This window comes from Xenia sp. Carnegie-2017, unplaced genomic scaffold (genome assembly GCF_021976095.1).
Source record: "Xenia sp. Carnegie-2017 unplaced genomic scaffold, XeniaSp_v1 HiC_scaffold_2, whole genome shotgun sequence".
In the NCBI taxonomy this organism is placed as follows: domain Eukaryota; kingdom Metazoa; phylum Cnidaria; class Anthozoa; order Malacalcyonacea; family Xeniidae; genus Xenia; species Xenia sp. Carnegie-2017.
Window position 1 is genome coordinate 3,276,137 of NW_025813482.1, and position 18,516 is coordinate 3,294,652.

Consider the following 18,516-nt stretch of genomic DNA (forward strand, 5'->3'; position numbering starts at 1 on the left):
TGAAGGAAAGGCGAAGGAAGCGAGACGTGAATAAAGAAAATGGAACTTCACGGTGAAGCAGGAAACGGCATAGTTGACATTTAATAATTATGTCTAAGACTATATTACATTTCGAAATATAGATTATTTTGCACGCAAAATTTTATTTTATTTATATACCGGAATTACACTTATTTATGCTTGGAAAACAAAAGTTTATTTTTTCGATATAGTTTAGATTCTCTACGGTATAATCGTGTTAATAGAAGTACTTAGATAAAACTAATAATAAGTAATAAGTCACTTATAGAGCATTTTAAAAACTATTGAAAACATTTTCAATGTTTTTATTTACCATATATTTATTTCTTATTGTAAATTTTATTTATTATTTTATTGCAATATATTATTAAACTATTTCAGCACAATTTTCCATTTGTTCATGTCAGTCATAAAAAGTGAGAGCAATCAACGTAAACAGACTTGTTCCTGCATGATTTTCCACCAACTGTAAGCATTCCTTCAGTACTGCTTTTACTCTACTTATAAATTATACTCGTCCAAATGGATACAGAGAAGAACACAAAATATGAAATATCTTATGTGAGCTCCAAATTTTCTTTCTAATCTTATAACGTTTCGATTGTTCACTTTGAGTAATTTTCAATAAAAAAAAACAATGATTTCACATATATTTATGTATCTTTTAATTTACCATAAAGTTCAGTTATACAGAGATATCTTTTCAAAAAGAATTGCCGACGCAGTTTTGTATTTGTTTCTCAAATTTCAGACATTTGTCAAATTTCAGACATTTGTAAATGTTTCTCAAATTTCAGACATTTGTCAAATTATTTCCAGAACAGATTTTTCTTTACGCTAATTAAAAGTAGCAGATTTTATCAGCTGTACTGCACATACCTTAACCAAATACCAAATTCGTTTCCAGTGGATAGTTTATACACCACTTAGTCAAAGAAATTGTGTCATTTATCATTGTTTATATTGCTGATATGAGCGATATATCAAACCGATAGTGACACCTTGCTCTTAAAAAATTTTTACATTTTTCCTTTGTAATCAGCGCTGACTTTGCAGAGCTTTAAATGGGCTGATATCTTATAAAATGACAAAGACTTTATTACAGTCTTAGACTTTTCTTTTTCAAATCACTCATGTTTTTGGTCTTTTTCTTTCAAGTTCAAAAATGGTTTGTTAGCATGAAGGCTTTCTCTGCTGCTTATCAAATTATCAATTTCTAATGAAGGTGACCAAAAGCAATAAAATTTGCAAGCACCAGATTGTACATGCAGTTGTCATGGCAATGTCATAACAAACAATTTGATATAACGCAGAAAGATACATGCAGAGTAAACAAAAGTGACAAATACTTGAAATTTTTCAGCATAAATGACTTCCTATTTGTATTACAACTTTATGCAATTAAAATACTTTGTATAATACATTTGATAGTTTTTAAGATCCACTCTATTATACTACAGCAAGGAAATTTGTACAACATGGCTTGTATTCCATGCATGTAAGCAAAAAAATCGTCTTTGCTCTCCACCCTAAAACTTGCTACAAAATTTTTTAAATAATATTTTCAGTGAGATATGCCATCATGTTTTTACAAAGTGTTCACAGAACGGAAAGGTTTCCAATGAGATTATATAAGATCCTTTAAAAGATTTCTTGTTTTTTAGTTACTTATATCTATAATAACAATCATATAATATGCGATAAATTATAATAGTCCGTAAAGACCACAGTACGAAATATAGTACAAAACTAAGGAAATTTAATGTAAATGAAGTAATACATGTATGCTACATTTTCTCTCTAAAACGCCGGAATATAAACGTGAATACAGCTTTTGATTAGTACGTCCTACCACAGGTTCTGTAATCCAAATATTTGTGTACGCCTATAGTAAAATAAGTCATTTTATAAAGAAAGAAATGATAATAAAGATAGTTTCGGATATTAAGAATTCTAGGCAAATTTAGTGGCCATGCAGCTTAGTTTTTGTTAAAGATAACAGATTTTACTCAAATAAATTATAGCACAATAGCATTCTTTTAAATTTAGGCTACACTTCGCAATTCTTTATGTATTTAGTCTACAAACAACGTTCATTAGGTCTTCTTTAGTGGATGTGAGCCATCAAACATTTACTCCAAGACAAAAGCGCGAATAAGAAAACATTTCCTATTGCCTTGGACAGAAAATAGCAAGAGGAAAAAGAGGTGCGATGTCTTTTGTAACTATATCCACACAAAACCGGAACAACATATTATGATTCTACTTAGACTAAAAAAAACACCAAAATATCATGAAATGAAGTTCATCAATATGATATATTACATTTAGCTTTATTCAGCTTAAGAGTATACTTGTTTCGAGCCACTTAAGCAAGAAATTGTTGTATAGTATTTGTCATTCGTGTGCTATTTAAGCGCACGCGTAGAAGGTTAACTATGTCCATTCAACGGAAGAATGTTTGTCTTATTGATGTAAATAACTTCCTTTTTACTTTCTTTTTTTAGCAACGACTTACCACCTGTGCAAGACTGAATTTAAAACCGACTATGATTTATCCATTACAATTGTTACTTTTGAATACAGTGCAATAAGGTAGACAGTGCAATAAAGAAGACATGGTGTGTCACAAAGTCATTTTAAAGTCTATCTTTAAGATCTTTTGATTATTCTCCTCTCACCTGGTGATAGGGTGGTTTACTTTTCTCTTCTGTCATGGTGTAAGTAATTTGACACATCAACCAGCATTAATTTTATCATGAATAATATGCTAATTTTAGTGATATAGACAATGCATTAGCCAATGAAATAGACAATGAAATGCTGCTGACGCCAATACGTCATCGTACTTACACTATTTGCATATCATTCATCAGTTTTGATTTGTTCGTTTGTAGTCATTCTTTATCGTGACGCGCTTAGAGGCTTATCAAGGTTTTATTACAAAAAAATGCCAAAAATTCAGAGCAAAGTCAGAATCAAGAGAAGGAGTCCTCCCAAATGTAGGAGATGCCGAAATCACGGAATATCCGTTAATGTCAAAGGACATAAACAAGACTGTGTTTATAAAGATTGCCAGTGCAATTTATGTAAGAATACTGAAGAAGAAAGACGTCAGACGGCTGCAAGAATAGCAATATTTAGAGAAAGCAAACGCTTATTCGAATCAGATGGTATGTTTTACAACAATCTATACTTTCTTGTTAAATGTTTAACTGATACAATATTTGATTCTCCCAATAATTCCTGCACTATATGCGATGTTTGTTTGGTGAAATAAAAATCATTTCGTCCAACTAAACAAGTTTTATTTTCTTATGTTCAATTTCACTAAAGTGATCTTAGCTACAAACTGTTTTTTCACACATCACTACGATAAACAATATCTTTCAAAAACTATTTGTGTGAAAAATGATCTGATTCACTTGAATGGCATTATCGTCTAGAAAAATGAAACATGTGTTAGAAGCATTAGTTACGAAAGTCATTTACGTTGTCCTTTCTGTCATTGGCGTAACCTATTCTGAACAAATGTCACCGCTATAGAAAATTACCATTCTTCATTTTATAGAACTTTTATCATTTTGAAATGAGTAAAACTAAAAATATTTTCAGTGTTACAACAACCACCACTTCGCCAATAAATAGCACTTTTAGTATCTATTTTCGTTTACCGCGTGGTAGAAACATCGCGTCCGTCGGAGAAATGTTTGCGTTGAATCATTCTGTGTGCGTGGCATTGTGAGGAAAAATTCACATGCTGAAAAGACAGCAACATTTACCACTTCTTGCATTGAGTCAATACATTACAATTGTTTGTTTGGCCATGGCAAGCTCTTTGGCATTGGGAACTAATACAAATGAACTGAATCACTATTTTCATATTATTTCTTCAAGTTTGGATAGCAAGAATCGTTTTAACAACGTTTCGGCCACCGTTTCGGTCTACATAATTCAGACGGGCTTATACTTTACCAGAATGCTTTTGCATGGGAGTGTTATTCTAACCGATTAAAAATTATATAATTATGTGTTCACATTATATGGTCACTTATGATTTTGCGCAACGTATAGTTTGGGTTTTAATTTTGCGCCAAATATGTATAACATTTTCCAATTGTAGAAACCTAGATTGTACAGGTTTAACACCAAAAAGTGCCTAGAGCGTAAGTTAATGAAATTATTTACTGAACGAAGATACGTTTACATTTATATGTTTCTACAAGACCACGCTATCAAACAAAGAACTGAAACAATATAAAGTTGATAAATTTGATTTTTCTTATTTAACACTTTTGACGTTGGCAAAGAAAATATAGTTATTTTAACAACTTTTACTCAATTTTATCTTAAACACTGTGCACTGTAAACACTGTATGAAATGTCGCTTTTGAAATGGAGTCAGAATATCACCAGTCGTAGAACTACGTTTTCATGTATGTTTCTATAAATACTAAGAGCTCTAATGCATGATTTTCCAGATGACTATTACGTTGGAATATGTTTCATTATACAACATAACCAAACCGGGCTTCAGTTTTGAGCAAAAATATTATAACCACTAATTTGAAATTAAAATACGTTTATAACAAAGTTATTGATTATGAATTTCTCAAGATAAACATCAAGAAATGTATGTGTTGAATGAAAACAGTTAATGACAATACTATCTCAGCAATCGTATAAACCGCTATTGTTCATAAACTGCTGTTCACAGTCAGGATTACTAGACGCGAAAATCTTCTTTGTTATAAGCCTTTTATGAACAATAGGTCAATTTCTAAAGCGTAAACGTTTTACTTATGACTAATATCTGCTTCCTGAGATCATATAAAGTTTAAAAGTTATAGTCTCGATTTTATTCCTCTAAACGTTTCATAAGATTGGTGTTTTAAACCTTTTTTTATCTAATTTTCCATTTTGAGTTTTTTTTTGCCACTTTTAAAGTGCTCGGCTACAAAAGTGCTCTGGTATAGAAAATGTTTAGCTTGTATTTTTATGAGTACCGATAATATCAGGCGAGTCTGGCCTGGCTAATGAATACAATGAAATATTCGATACTTGCAATGACTCAAGGCTCGAAGATTAAACCTCTCATTTAATCGCAACTTGCACAAAATCAACGGCAATAAGTTGATTAAGGTCCTATCAAAAGGTTATTGAGAGGATAGTGAGAACAAAACTATAGTTGAACATTATTGTCTTCTCAATATTATCTATCTGTATCAATGTATGAAATTGAATGTGTTAACTTTGTGAAATTTTGTCACTAGGTGTAAGGTTAATATCATATGCCTACGTGTTTGACAAAATTCGGATGCGTAAAACAAACAATCACGTGACACAAAATTTAATTATCAATTTGTGATTTTGTCTTTTATAGACGAATTGCAAGAGCCACACATTAAAAAAAAGGAAAAAATGCCAAAACAAAATGGAAAAAGACAATCTTCTTACAGCCAATCCACTCACGAAGTTGTAGCTGATTTACAATCCAAAATCATCCAAAATGGACAAAATTCAAAACCAATTCCCTCAAATATCCAGCTGCTCCTAAAAATATTTCCAAACATTTTTCCTGATAGACTCGAAATGTTCCTTCAACGTAACAATGGCGACCTCATGTATACCATCAAGTACATCGACGTTCTAATGAAAGATGCTGCATTAATTCCACAACCATCAAGAATCTTTCCACACACCAATACCCGTTCTTTTAACAACACGCACCTCTATCAAAGGCATCCAACACAACCAACATACCCGGTTTTCCCACCTCTTCACAACATCTATTTCACCCCATTTCCCCTGCGAGCCCCTACATTTACTCGTACAAGAGTTATCACTTCCATCCACGACGAGAAAAATGAAAACGGAAATGAAGGAAAGGCCAAGGAAACGATACATGAATAAAGAAAATGGAAAGTAAGTTCATGGTGAAAGAGGAAACGGCATCGTTAACATTTGATAACTTTTTCTAAAACTATGTTACATTTAGAAAGTAAAGATCATTTTGCACGCGGAATTTTATTTCATTGACATACGGGAATTATAATCTTTTATTTATGCATGCAAAACAAAGTTTATTTTCTTCATATTGTTCGGGTTCACTACGGTATAATAGTGTTGATGCATGTACTTAGATAAATCTAATAAGAAGTAATAAAGTCACTTATAGAGCAATTTAAAAACTATTGAAAGCATTTTCAATGTTTTCATTTACCATATATGTATTTCTTATTGTAAATTATATTTATTATTTTATTGCAATATATTATTAAACTATTTCAGCACAATTTTCTATTACTTGATATCATTCATAAAAAGTTGTTCCTGCATGATTTTCCACCAACTGTAAGCTTTCCGTCAGTACTGCTTTTACTCTACTTATGAATTAGACTCGTCCAAATGGATACAGAGAAAAACAAAAAATATGAAATATCTTCTTCCCAACTGATGTATTTTGAAGATATCGCAGTAGTTTGTCAAACACGCAACATAGGAAAACACTTACTTCCCAGCACGTCAGTGCTCTTTACGTAGACTTTTGGACAAAAATTATCTCACCGAATTTCCAAACCATTTTTCTGTTGAATGAAACTCTCATCAATTCAACCAAAACGATTCAATAAGGAATCTTATTTTGTGCTAACTGAATCATGTCATACAGTATGGTCTCAAATAAGACATTTACAAATCACTAATCATGTACATATCATGTCTACGAATTTGATTATAAAAACAAGAAGTTGCATAGACTTTGAAACAAAATAATAAACATCGCTTATGCATTTATGTCACGGTAAGTATAAAGCAAAATTTCATTCTGAGAAAGTTTTCCAAATATGATATTATAACTTGTGAAGTGTCACCAGAAACTATAAGTTAAAACATACATATTTAAAAACATCACTGTATTTGCCTCGGATTAAGGTATGAATCACTTGAGCTCTGATTGTTGTCGAGTTCTCCCATAGATCTCCTCGGCTTGCAAAAGACTGTACAAACACAGTAAACAACTTTTATTTCTTAATTTGAGATAAAACACGATAGTTATAGTTGGCAAGGATGAAAAAAATGAATGTCTCTCTAAATTCATAAAAAAAAATTTTGTTTATAGTAAATTTTGTTCAATTCGAATTAAAGTCCAACAAATAGGCCCCGTAATTAGTCTCCCACTAAAGTTGCATTGCCCCCGTTTATCATCGATCTTCCTACGTCCATGCCTTTGTGTGAAACAAAATGACTTCAAAAAACTTTTTTATAGTAATCACCAATCAGTGACTTAGCTGGAAATTTTCTCCTGCTGTGCAAGTTTTTCTGCGTTCACAAATTGCAAAAACAAAAGATTTCATAAAAATGAAAAATGATTATTCTCTGACATTTACAAAGCAGAAACAAAATTTGCGGGGATGGCTACAACACTTATTGTAATTATTTATTATTTTGAAAAAGAAGATATTAGGTACACTAGTTGTAATAGTTGTATAGTATAGTAAAAGAGGTTAATTAATTACCGAGAGTAACCGATAATTATTAGATTGTATCTAGAGTCATACAGAATCAATTGAGGGCTTATTCCAGGATCTCATAGATATTTAGGTCAGTGCAGGTCAGTACTGGACAGTCTGCACGACAGTCTTCAGCTTCCCTCACTGATCATGACTCCTCTTGAGAAATCCACCTGACAGAACGTTTAAAGTTTACAAACTTTGTGCCATTTGTACCATGGTTGATGGTAGATTATGTAAACCAGTAAGCTAAGATACATTGTTGTATAATAAATTCACTTATTGCTTTTGTTAATGGCTGCCAATGAATCTCCGATACAGTCTGTGGCAACTCGTTCCTTTGATTCGGACGAAAGTGATAAAAGTAACTCCTCCTCACAAACTTGTGATCATCAAATACCATATCGCCGAGGAGAAGCTGCTATTAAGGCACAGTAAGTGAGACCGATTGTAAGTTTGTAATATCCCATCCTAAAGTTTCTCACATGGCATAAAGAATAATACAAAATACTGACTTTTGAGTACATCGTCTTTTTAGGTATCTACTTCCTTATCAACTTTTTAAATGCGAAGAGGTTGTTGAAAAAGATGATTTATTGACAAATGCAACTCAAGCAAGCAATGAAATTGTGAATGAAAATGAGGATGAACCACCCACAAGAAACGCCAAAGGGCATGAACAAGAAAAGACCAAGGAATCCTAATCCCTTGGCAAAAGATAAGATTTGCTTGCAGTTTTTAGATGGCAAGTGTAAATTTGGAGATAAATGCTACTATTCTCATGACTTACAGATCTTAATAAAACATCGTCAGCCAGATATTCCTGGAAAGTGCAGAAACTTTGAGCTGTATGGAAATTGTCCTTACAGCATTACATGTAGATTTGGCAAACAGCATCTCACTGAGGATTTTATAAATGTTACAAGAGAATGTTGCAATGGATCATACAATGATCAAATCATGAATATTTTAAGTAAATCTTTGCAAGTTAAACTAAGGAAAAACAATTTTATTTCCCAAATCTGATGATTACATAAAGCAGATAAAAGAATCAAAGGTACAATCTCAAGATAATGATCAAACTGTACAGACTTTGGGAGCTTTCACAAATGAGAATGTGATAATGTATGAAGCCTGCAGAAAAGAAGAAGGTAAATTCTCAAGTGAATTCTTGCATATTCAATTAGTGGCTGATTGAACAATGCAGATGTTTCCTTGAGATGCTGGAGTGAACAACCATTATAGAGCATATCGTAGTCAAAATTAAAGAAATATGTCATTGTTGGATAGGTCATCACTGACTGTAGGTTTTTTAAATGTCTATAAATGTTAAGCTCTACACTGCAATGTCTTATCTTCCAGTCATAGAGTTAATTTGTTTTGTCAATAAAACTATTCATTGATATTTTGTAATTGATAATTTAGATTGATTTCTCTGGCAAGTTATATTTGGCTCCCCTTACAACAGTAAGTGGCTGATCCTTTATAAATTTTTTACCGGTACATTATTATTATAAATTATACCGGTACATAAATATTGCAGATTGGTCCTCGACAAACCTCATTTTTAGCAATTTATTTTTTCATGTTGGCTAGTGTCCAAGTGCTAAGTTGTCATGTTCAATTAAGTGACATCATGAAAAATCATTTTTTTACATGCTTATCACATGACAATGTACATTATGAATTTTTAGGTACATATAACATGACTTTTTTGTGCAAATTGTTAATTCATACCTTTGATTAAGAGAAATGACATATTTCATTGACAAATTCTATTTGGTATCATCATATGTCATGGGCGTCTTATGGTTGTACTTAACATCTTGTACATTCAATTCTGTGAATGATGGATATTTTTCAATATTTGTGGTATGACAGGTTGGTAATTTACCCTTCAGAAGATTATGCAAGTCTCATGGAGCAGATGTTACATGTGGTGAAATGGCTATGTGTACTAAACTTCTCCAGGTTTGTGATTATGTATATTGTACATATGGGTGAAGTAAGTTTAACTGCTACACATCTTGTTTTATTCACTTAGGTTATTTTTTTGTTGTCCAGATTATTCAGTTATTTTTTCTCCATATGCATAGGTATATATGTAAACTTACTGTACATATTCAATAAGTTGTATGTTATTGTATTTACTTACATCAGTTTCTTTGTATAGAAGTGCAACTTTGGTGAATTGTCGGATTTCTTTGGTTTTAAAAGTTTTGGCTGTTTGTTATATCAACAGACCATAATTTTGAATAATGAATTTTTTGTATTTCTATTTCTATGTAGGTCGGTAAAATCATTCTTTCACTAACACTTTATAAGATGTATTAATGCCGTCCCTAAGATAAAAATAAACAAAAAACAGTGCATATCATTGACAAATATGACCAAATCACGTTTTAGCAAGTAATAATATACATGAAAAAATTTCTCATTTTTGATTGGTTTGGAGGAGTCTAATTTATCGTAGATACCAGTGCAAAAATAGGAAACAAAGTGCAAAAAAAAGAAATACAGTGCAATTTATTTTTGAAAACTGTGCTCCTGATTGGTTAGTAAGACAAAGAAGTAATCTAAGAGCCAATCATTATACAACCATTCGCAGGCGGGAAAATTATATGAATTGCTTATGTTGTATGAATGTTATCAAACTTCTGAAATCACCGGTTGACAGAAAAATTGTTCATTGTAATAATTAGTTTCTAGTTGTACTTAATGCATAGAAGATAACTGGTCTGTTTTTAGGGTACGCTTTCCGAGTGGGCCTTAATAAAGCGCCACTCATGTGAAGATATATTTGGTGTCCAGGTAAGGTTTATGTTTTTTAACGTAATGTATTGAAAAAGACCTATACATTTCATATACAATCTACTTATTTTCGTCTGCGTGCTTTTCCGTTGAAACTAGGACAACGAACATAACAAGCTCTAGCTATATTCTCTATTTATTTCACGTTGATTTGTCCTTTTCTTCAGCTCTGTGGAAGCTTTCCCGATACTATGAGTAAATGCGCCGAACTATTGCAAGACCAGGCTGAAATTGATTTTATTGATGTTAATGTTGGATGTCCCATCGATCTGGTCTTTAATAAGGTAAGCAATTTGTTGACAAACGTGAGGATTTGCTTTTCATTCATTTATTGTTCAGATAATCATATATCATAGAATAGGAATTGTTTTCAATACATGACCAGAAGTGTTGTGTTGCATTTGTATCCCGCAAATTACTTTTCTTTTAAAATATTTGATGTCCAATCTTCTTGCTTTTTAGCTTTGAAATCGTTAATTTTAGCTATGCAGTAGTGAGGATAATTATAAGTTTTCTTCATAAAAATTCCACCAGTGCTTACGTGTATATAATGTATAGTTTTGTTTACTTTTAAAATATCAAATAAAATTATTCTGTAGGGAGCGGGTTCTGCTTTGATGGAAAGATCAAGACGCTTTGGAGAAATCGTTTGTGCAATGAACCACGTAATGATTTGATTTTACTATGTTTAACCTCATGATCTTCCTCAAAATTTGCTTCTTTTGTTTAAAAATGGTTTGCACTTAGTAATAATCTTTCTCTCACTATTTCAACAATATTTTAGTGCATGTATGTTGTTTTCTGTAAGTATTTTGTGAAATTGTTTTCGATTGTGTGAAATTTTTAGGTCTTGGATATTCCTCTTACTGTAAAAATGAGAACAGGCGTTCATGATAAAAAGTGGAATGCTCTTCAACTTATTCCTAAAATCAGAAATTGGGGAGCCTCCCTTGTGACTGTATGTATTTCTCCAAAGTTTATCATTGAATAAATATTTTATTTTTCAACACATATATTATTATTGAATACTGATAGCGTTCTGCTCTTTAAAGATTGGTAAAAAATAACTAGGTTTTCACTTTCCATTAAAAGCTAAAGCAAAGACATTTTTTAAAAATAATGTTGTAATGATACTAAAGCCTTTAGTATGATTAAACTTGAATTAAAAGGGAAATCTTGCAGAAATTTTTTACAGTATTTTTTTGCTTTAGTTACATGGTAGATCACGTGAACAACGCTATACTAAGTCAGCAGATTGGAATTATATACATCAGTGTGCTCAAGCCGCTTCCCCAATGCCTTTGTTTGGTTGGTCATTGCATTGATTCTTTTAAATTTTTATGTAGTAGCTATGTTTTACTTTTGCATGAAAACTTATTGAAAAAAATTATTTCAAAATTTGATTATTGTTTTGTACACTAGCTTAACTGTTTTTTCTAAATCCACAGGAAATGGGGACATTTTTTCATTTGAGGATGTGGAGCGACACAGACAGGAAACTGGAGTTTCTGGAGTCATGATAGCAAGGTAGCTAACTTTAGATTTGTTTGTATTTTTTGAATCTTTACTGTTTTAAGTATATTTTTTCTTTTGTAGAGGGGCTCTGATAAAACCGTGGATTTTCACGGAAATTAAAGAAAAAAGGTGTGAAACTACAATATATGTACAACAATATGTTTATGGTATTGTATTATATTCTTCGTTTGAAATCATTGAATATTTTTTTAGATAAGCATGTTGTTTGTGCCTTGTATCTCATTTATCTTGTCAAACATAAACTTTAGACATTGGGATATATCCTCAACAGAGCGATTAGATATTGTCAAAGAATACGTGAACTACGGTTTAGAGCACTGGGGATCTGATACCGAGGTAAAATCACAACACTTCTTTTTCCATTTTTCCTTACGTGTTAATTGCCATTTACGTATTTTTACATTCTTTTTTCTGTGTGAAACACACTGTCATATTTTGTTGTAATGTAGGGTGTTGAAAGGACAAGGCGTTTTCTTTTAGAATGGTTATCATTCCTATACAGGCAAGTAATTTGCTTGACATACTAACGCAGGTATTACGTAAGTAATCGAAACGAATCTATTTTTTGTCAACGTATGGTATGGCGAATGGCAATTCATCAGGGACCACAGAGGAAGATCTATAATAATGGGGGTGGGTCACATTTATATATTTAAATGCTTCAATATGAAATAAAAATTCATTTTATTAGAAACTAATAAAGTAGAACATACATATTTTAATATTGCTCATCCCTGTCCCATTATCTTCTGTGGTCCCTGTTTATTGATCATTGCGAGTATTTTCACGTTGCAATTAATGATGAATTTTTGATGACACGAGAAAATATCCTACGCCGTTTTAAATAAAGTTGAAATTGTATCAATCATAATCATGTGATCAATATTCCAGTTTGTATGTGTGAGTACTGTGCTTATTTTGCTTCAACATTTTTATCCTGTGCAATACTTACTAACCTTTGTAATTTTGTATTTTTCATTAAATGAAGAAAATACAGGTTGTTAGAAAATTCCTGTTTTTAAATACGATACATAAATTATTAACGTAGATATATATTCCGTTGGATTACTTGAGAGACTACCACAACAAATCAATGAAAGACCTCCACCGTATTTTGGACGAAATGATTTGGAAACACTGTTCGCGAGCAATAAGTGTGAAGATTGGGTAAAAATAAGGTAAATATTATCTTCTTGGTTTCCTTGGGTTTCATTATGTAAACAGGTCTTCTTTTTTACGATTTTTTTCAACTTTAATCAGGAATTGACAGTATGAAAATGATCTCAACATTTGTAGCCCAATTAAGTTATTGCATCAAAATCTGCAAAATCCTTTGATGGAATAGGTAGTTGGACTTCCAATGGATCGTCTGATAGTGAAATTTTCGCAAGTAATAGCTATTTGATTGAGAATTGTGTGACCGAGAAACACTTTTGAAATAGCTTGCATGAAAATGACAAAATGGAAACGCAATTGGAAAACAATGGGTTAAAATGGGGCACATGTTGTCAAAGACAAACCTTCGGGAAATTTAGCCAAACCGTGCATTAACGCTAGGCATCAAAATTTTGGATTATTTTCCGTTTTCCTTTTCAATTCCCATTTTCTAAAAGTTCATCAATTATTCATGTTTGATACCTTTCGCTCACATTTATACATAATTGTTGTGAAGCGAAGGGAGAGGTGTGGTGTAAAGGGGGGGATGTGAAACGGACTGGCGAGTGCGAATTATATCGTTTGCTAAATGTAAAAATATTGGTTGAAAATCAAGCGCGTTAGAAAAAGAGGAGAACTTCTTTTTCATTTTTTTATGATATGTAAATAAAGATCAAATACTGATAAAATATTAATTCAACTGTCTTTCTTTAGACTTTCAATCATTGTGTTTTTATCTTTGTTACAGTGAAATGTTCCTTGGACCCGTTCCGTCTGATTTTCAATTTCTTCCAAAACACAAAGCGAATTCTTACTCTTAAAATGGAAACCTCTTAAGAATTCATGGCTGTGGAACGTTGAATTATTCCTTAGTAGATGTGGTAGAGAACGTTGATGGATATGATTGTAAATAGTTAAGCATCATTTTGCCATGTGTGAAATGATAAACACAAAACCTAATAATCTTTTTGCGTGTACATTTGTAGTTCGCAATTTTTCGCCACAGATATTCTTTGAAATTATTCATTAAGTGTAACCAGGTGTAGACTCTAGACATAATGATAGAATAAATGTTCCCTGTTTTGTTTTAATTTCATAGATTTTTCGCATGAGAAAATCAATGAAAGAAGAGAGAAAAATCAATAAAATTTAAAAGAACAGAGAACGTTACTTTGATTCAATGCTGTTTGTCCATGGCACCTTGGCCACTCTGGTGATGTATCCATGAGCTGAGTACAGACCAGTGGACACAACTTTAAAACGGACTTTTGGGGGGTGGGAGTTTGACCATGGTCGAAATGAATTTTTCATTTTGAAAATTAATGTTAGCGTAAAAAGGTTTTAATGCGGGTCGAGCCCGTAGTAAAAAGGCGTTTTGTTTAGTTTTGTGCATTCCGTCTGTTTGAACAAATATGTCCTTTGCTGACGAAAAGGGAAATAAATCAAAGTGTAAACCGACATTGGACAACGTTGCATTTGAGTGTGATCGTTCTTCGATATAATTTTTCTGTTTCTACTACACATGTACCTATATATCTATTACAGTATGATGTATATAAACAACCAGGTTTCTATGAGGCAGTCGACTCTCTTAACTTCTATCAGCAGATGTATTGCGTTCATGTATATTGTATAGAGTTTAGACTTGGTATTGAGTTGCAACCATGAGTAAACCTGTGCGATTGTATTATCCATTACTCACATCCGCTTTGCCATACCGGAAGTATATGTTTTGGGTTTGTTGTCATGTCTAAATGTTATGCAGAAATAGAATATATAACACATTGATATCCAGAAGTTATACATAGGCAATCAACAATCTTCAAAATAAGTTAACGGCTTAATTTTAGAAAAATATTAGGCCAGAAATAAATCTATCAGAGATCTTCGTTACTTGGGTCAGGTAATATGTGAGTATTTATTTTAAAAGTTGTTTCGTTTGTATTCGAATCGTAGTTAACACACGTTTTAAAAGCTTTCATATCCTCCCTTTTTGTTCTACTGTTTTCGATACATTTACTAGCATATTGGCTGAGATATATTGTCCAGCTAACAATGATATGCTATTAGTAAACCTTGTTGGTCTTTGTGGCAGGCACTGTCTTGGCGTCATTTTTTGCTGATCGTGAGAAATATGTATAGGTTGTATTATCAGTGAAGTCAGTTTAAGTGATTAAACTGAACATGGGTCATTGATTTTCAACTAAGGATATTTTTCAATCGAGCTAAAAGGAAAAATGTAGATGTGATGTTTGGTATATTATGAAGTACTGTGTATGACAATCTCTTGTCATTTTATTAAGTTAAAACCAGTCTTACGAAAGAATTTCGAGGAGATAAGTTATTATTCATCAGATAGCCATCAAGCAATAACTATTCCTTGTTGTGTTTACATCAGTGGGTCTGAGTGGGATGATAAACCATTTCTAAATTCTCCAGACTATGTCATACCTAATCCCTACTCTAATACTGGTATTTATTTTGCCTCAACCAAATATAACGGTACGTATGCTGATAAAATTAACAGATGTGACGAAGGCTGCCTTCTGTTGTTCGTTCTGTTTTAGTTTGCCATCTTGCTCATAAATATAAACTTTCACGAGTTGTAGAGACCTACGTATTTTTAAACATATTTGCAAGTAATGAAAATATTCTATCGTTAATATTTCGTTGTTGCAATTAGTAAATTCTTGCTTCACTTATGAAGATGAACAATGCCGGTCCAACCAAGGATTTGAGTTTCATCCTGTCTATTCAGTCAAAGTTAACCCAAGAACCTGCAACCTATCTTATATATGGTTGTTTTCTGAGTAGTTTGTTGTTAGAATAATCATTAAGGTTGGAGTATAATTTCAATGTGTCCATTTGTTTTGAAGGATAAAGTTAGTGAACAAACAGTTTCTGGCAATCGTGGACGTATCCGGAAGGCTTGTTTGATGCTCTGATGCAAGTAGTTGTCTGTGAAAAGGTTTGTTCTTGTTGTCACAAATCTTTCAGTATATATTTATGTATGTTTGATTCTATGGGAATTTTTCTTGTCGACCAGATTTATTTGAAAGCTGGGTAAAAGTAGCTCGATAAAACTTCTATTCCTTCAGACACTGTGTACTTAAGTTTTTGTTATTTGTAGGAACTTGATTGGCGAGCAAGGAAACAACCAGAAAGATGGTTCTTATTTTTACACATGCTACTTTTCATATAGCTGGTGAAGGAATAGTAAGTTCATGAGATTTTTATTTGAATGCACGTATCTATCTACTTCTTTTTATTTGAATGGCTCTTTGACAGTTTAGAAAGGTGTGCGACATTAAACCTGTGCAAGCATATCTATATCCATGCTTTGTGTATACTTCAACCAATGAAATGAATGAAAACCTTGTATATTTTGTATTCGTGTTATAATTTTGAACTTTTTAAATTTAGTTTGGCGGTGTTGCTAACTCAAATGAGGCCAGATGTTCCCTAATGCCACTGATGTTAATGGTGTCCGTTTTACAACAAATCTTTGATTTGGGTGAGTTGCTAGTTGTTATTGTATCAACTGAACTAAGATTGTAACTGAGATAACACTAGAAGATGCCAGTTACTTTGACAAAATGATGTACATTGTATATCATAACATTACGTAAGCGTTTTATAAATAGACTGTAGCAAATTACTATTTAAACTGTTACGTTTACTCTTTCGTATCATTTATGAATTATATAGACAGTGTTCATTACAACTTTGAATCGGTTAAGGAAAGCATTTACTGAAACACGTTTAAGTATTATTCATGTTGTCTGTCTATTAAAAATATGCATTGGTTTGAAAGATTGCCCTATCCTTTGATTTCTAATTCTTTTCTTTCTGAAGAGTGATATTAATGTAGAAGCGCTAGGAAAACGAGGCCTAAGACGAAACTTAGGATATTTCTGCATTGCTTATTGTTGTTTCTAGTAAAACTGACTTTTTTGCTTTTTAGCATGCTGCTAGTGTTTGTGAATCATCATATGCATTAAGGTACATACCTTTATTTATCATTTCAGGATTACCCTTCACCAAGTAAATTGTACGGAAGAATTTTGTCCTCCGGCATCCAACCCATTTTGCTGTAAGCAGTCAGCCCGATATGTAAGCAATATTTATCAGGTAATGTACTTTCACAGGAAATCGTCAGCTCTTATGCACTAAGTTTTTAGTTTATGCAATCATTTTCAACAAAATATACGTAGAACGTAATGTAAGAGAAACGAAATCGTCTCCATGACTTGAAGATAGTTTGTGTCTCCATATCTCTGAAGATAGTTTGTGTCTCCATATTCTGAAGATAGTTTGTGTCTCCAAATCTCTGAAGATAGTTTGTGCTCATATCTCTGAAGATAGTTTGTGTCTCCATTCTGAAGATAGTGTATCTTCATAACTGTGAAGATGCGTAGTGTAAAGATACTTAATAGTCAACTGACAAATGATATCATAAAATTGATGATTTACTTCAATGTATTTTTTCGGGCATTGATTTTAGGTTGAACTGTATACTTGATTTTTCGAATTTAAAAAAGCACTTTACCAAAATTTCTTCAGGCGCTCGTTAAAACTTGGGAAGACTCAGGTGCAACTTACGGAAGTTTGAGTAGTGATTCAAGAGATATTATTCAACTTATTCAAGATAGTTATGATGTAAGTAAATCTTCAAGCTTTTCTAAAAAAGTTCCAAAGGAAATCGCTATTTTTATTTCATTGCGCATGCACTGAATATCATATCCCACGTGATGTCTGCTGCATGATGCTTTGGTAAATATAAATCGTTTATCTGACACGGTATTCGCTATCGTTGATCTCTTAAACCATAAATTTTTACAATTAGAGCTTTCCAGAAACCAGACAACTTGATTTGAAGTGTTGGATTTTGAATTTTAATCCTGAAATATTATATTTATTCTTTATCAATTTAATAAATTTCATTCATCAGGATTTTTCATAAATATTGCAAGATTATTGTTTGAGTACTCGAAAAATTGATGTATAAAAATGTAACGTTGTCTGTCTGCTCTGTTCGGCCCTCACGATTTATTTTACGCATGTGGCGAAAGGGGAAATGATTGAACGAGTTTAATACAAAAAGATTTAAGCACTCCTGATACTATTTGAAGGAAACCTTGGCAGCTCACCAAAACATTTTAAAATAAACTATACAATATGAGCTGTGCCACAATGTTAATTTTTCATGGAATGCTAAATATTTTATAGAAAATTACTTCCGGGTTCAACTCAAGGCTCTCAATACTGTTGAAGGAGTTGAGGTGGAAATCAAGGTCAACTGCACGTAAGTGTCGAACGAACTCATCATTCAAATGGTTCAATGTTTTACTTCATTGTGAGATGTAGGCAATGGACATACATAGCTTTACTGCAAGCTTGTGGAAATATTCGGAAACAAAATGAATCAATTAAGCTCCATATTATTCATGTGTGTGTTCGCCATATGAAAGAATTATCGTAT

The 18,516-nt window shown here is 32.3% G+C and overlaps 1 protein-coding gene and 2 long non-coding RNA genes across 3 annotated transcripts; all 3 read left to right on the forward strand.

The window, feature by feature from the left end:
- Nucleotides 1-3,033: 3,033 nt before the first annotated feature.
- LOC124440297 lies at nt 3,034-5,882 on the forward strand. Its single transcript, XR_006946647.1, has 2 exons — nt 3,034-3,194; nt 5,405-5,882. It is a non-coding gene; the product is annotated as an uncharacterized LOC124440297 (long non-coding RNA).
- Nucleotides 5,883-8,171: 2,289 nt separating this feature from the next.
- Nucleotides 8,172-14,011, forward strand: LOC124440483 (tRNA-dihydrouridine(47) synthase [NAD(P)(+)]-like). Its single transcript, XM_046990876.1, is given in 16 exon segments — nt 8,172-8,542; nt 8,544-8,658; nt 8,660-8,683; nt 8,958-8,999; nt 9,414-9,503; nt 10,281-10,343; nt 10,511-10,627; nt 10,943-11,008; nt 11,191-11,301; nt 11,555-11,651; nt 11,792-11,870; nt 11,940-11,987; nt 12,128-12,215; nt 12,329-12,392; nt 12,928-13,057; nt 13,783-14,011. Coding segments are annotated over 16 exon segments (1,578 nt in total). The 3' UTR covers nt 13,856-14,011.
- A 2,512-nt stretch (nt 14,012-16,523) lies between these two features.
- LOC124439744 lies at nt 16,524-18,282 on the forward strand. The gene is made up of 4 exons (XR_006946439.1): nt 16,524-16,548; nt 17,063-17,165; nt 17,598-17,693; nt 18,264-18,282. It is a non-coding gene; the product is annotated as an uncharacterized LOC124439744 (long non-coding RNA).
- Nucleotides 18,283-18,516: the final 234 nt, after the last annotated feature.